Source organism: Myotis davidii, unplaced genomic scaffold, assembly GCF_000327345.1.
Source record: "Myotis davidii unplaced genomic scaffold, ASM32734v1 scaffold464, whole genome shotgun sequence".
In the NCBI taxonomy this organism is placed as follows: Eukaryota; Metazoa; Chordata; class Mammalia; order Chiroptera; family Vespertilionidae; genus Myotis; species Myotis davidii.
Window position 1 is genome coordinate 725,870 of NW_006295287.1, and position 1,955 is coordinate 727,824.

The 1,955-nt window shown below is 65.5% G+C and overlaps 1 protein-coding gene across 1 annotated transcript; it reads left to right on the forward strand.

The window, feature by feature from the left end:
• Positions 1-437: 437 nt before the first annotated feature.
• On the forward strand, positions 438-1,954 carry FGF21 (fibroblast growth factor 21; the record flags this gene model as incomplete). The annotated part of the gene is made up of 3 exons (XM_006769990.2): positions 438-905; positions 1,166-1,269; positions 1,904-1,954. Coding segments are annotated over exons 1-3 (387 nt in total), but the record flags the coding sequence as incomplete, so codon positions are not given.
• Between the last annotated feature and the right edge of the window lies 1 nt (position 1,955).

Sequence of the window (1,955 nt, forward strand, 5' to 3'; positions counted from 1 at the left end):
AGTCCCCTGCCTCCCACCTCAGGCCTCCCCACTCCCAGTCAGGTACACGGGGACGGGGGAGGGGCTGGAACACCCACCTGCTTGCCCAGCAGCACCAGGCCCACCTTCTCCTTCTCTGCCAGCTTGGCCAGGACCCGGGCCACCTGCAGGGGACCCAGGCGCTCGGCCTCTGCAGCCGGCACCTCCACGTGGATGCCTCGGTCTGCGCCCATGGCCAGGGCAGTGCGGAGGGTCTCCTGGGAGGAGAGAAGGGGCTTGACTTGGCTTCTTGCACCAGGGGGATCCAGGGTCCAGGCCCCCAGCCCCTCCTCCCTCGGACCCAGGAGTCCCGGCTCCCAGCTGGAAGGACCCCCTGCCTGATTGCATCACCCGTTCAGGCTGACCTGGCCACGGTGGAATCCGTGCTCCTGCCAAGTGGGTCAAATATCACAGGTCAGGCGTAGAGAAGGTGACTGGGCGGGTCTGTTTGGCTATAAATCCTGGACCTTCGGCATCTCTCCCAAGAGCCTCGGTTGTCCCACGGTCCCGGAATCACGTGCAAGAAGGACGCAGGCGCGGAGAACCGGAGCAGCAGTGCGGCCGTCGCCCTCCCGGACACCCCGGGTCTGAAACAGTCCAGACCCTTCAGTGATTCCGACTGCGGCTGCGCCCTCACCTGAGGACCGAGCCACTGATGGCCTGGGCCAGGGCCTGGTTCCAGCACCCAGGACTGTGGGTCCCTGTGCTGGCTGTCCTGCTGGGAGCCGGCCAGGCACTCCCCATCCCGGACTCCAGCCCCCTCCTCCAATTTGGGGGCCAAGTGAGGCAGCGGTACCTCTACACAGACGATGCCCAGGAGACAGAGGCCCACCTGGAGATCAGGGCTGATGGGTCCGTGGTGGGATCTGCCCGCAGGAGTCCCGAAAGTGAGTGTGGGGGCAGGGCAGGGTCCGAGGGAGGAGGGGCCGGGGGTCTGGACTCCTGGGTCTGAGGGAGGAGGATGAGGGTGTCTAGTGCTACCTTCCCTCCCTTGGTCTCTAGATGACGCTCCTGTCCCAGCTCCAGCCGGGGACCAGCAGGGAGCAGGGGTCTAAGGGAGGAGGGGCTGGGGGTCTGGACCCCTGGGTCCGAGGGAGGAGGGGCTGGGCAAAGGCCATCTGAGTCTCTGATCACTTTCTTCCCTCAGGTCTCTTGGAGCTGAAAGCCCTAAAGCCAGGGGTAATCCAAATCTTCGGAGTCAAGACATCCAGGTTCCTGTGCCAGGGGCCAGATGGGAGACTGTACGGATCGGTGAGTTTCCGGGACACCCCTCCTGGGACCCAGTCCTTCCTCCTCCCGGGTCACCATGCGGGACCATCTCTGGCACTGGTGGCCCGGGCGAGGCAGGGTTCTGCACTCGCTTCAGGGCCGGACCACCCCCCCAAAACCCATGAAGCCGGGCTGTTGTTATCCATGTATGCGGGACCATCTCTGGCACTGGTGGCCCGGGCGAGGCAGGGTTCTGCACTCGCTTCAGGGCCGGACCCCCCCAAACCCATGAAGCCGGGCTGTTGTTATCCATGTTTGCAAGAAGGGGAAACTGAGGCTCAGGCAGGGACGGATACCGTGGCCCCAAGTCACGAGGCCTGTGATGAGAGACCGAGTCTTGTGCCCCGTAACCCTTGCTGACCCCACCGGCTTCCACGTGTCTGGCTCACGGCCCGTGCAGTGACCGTGACCTTCGGGGGCAGCCAGACTCCCTGCTTGGTCTGGGGCAGCCTCAGCTGTCCCCTGGGCTGGAATGGCGGTCTTTGTGAAGTGGGGACCGGAAGTGGGCCTCGCAGGACCCTGTAGGGGTGTCCTCGAGGCCGGGGTGGGAGGCTGGACCCCGGGTCCTGCAGCCGGAGGCGTGGCCGTGACTCTGACCTCTTTCCTGTGCCCTCAGCTCCGCTTCGACCCCGAGGCCTGCAGCTTCCGGGAGCTGCTCCTGGAGGACG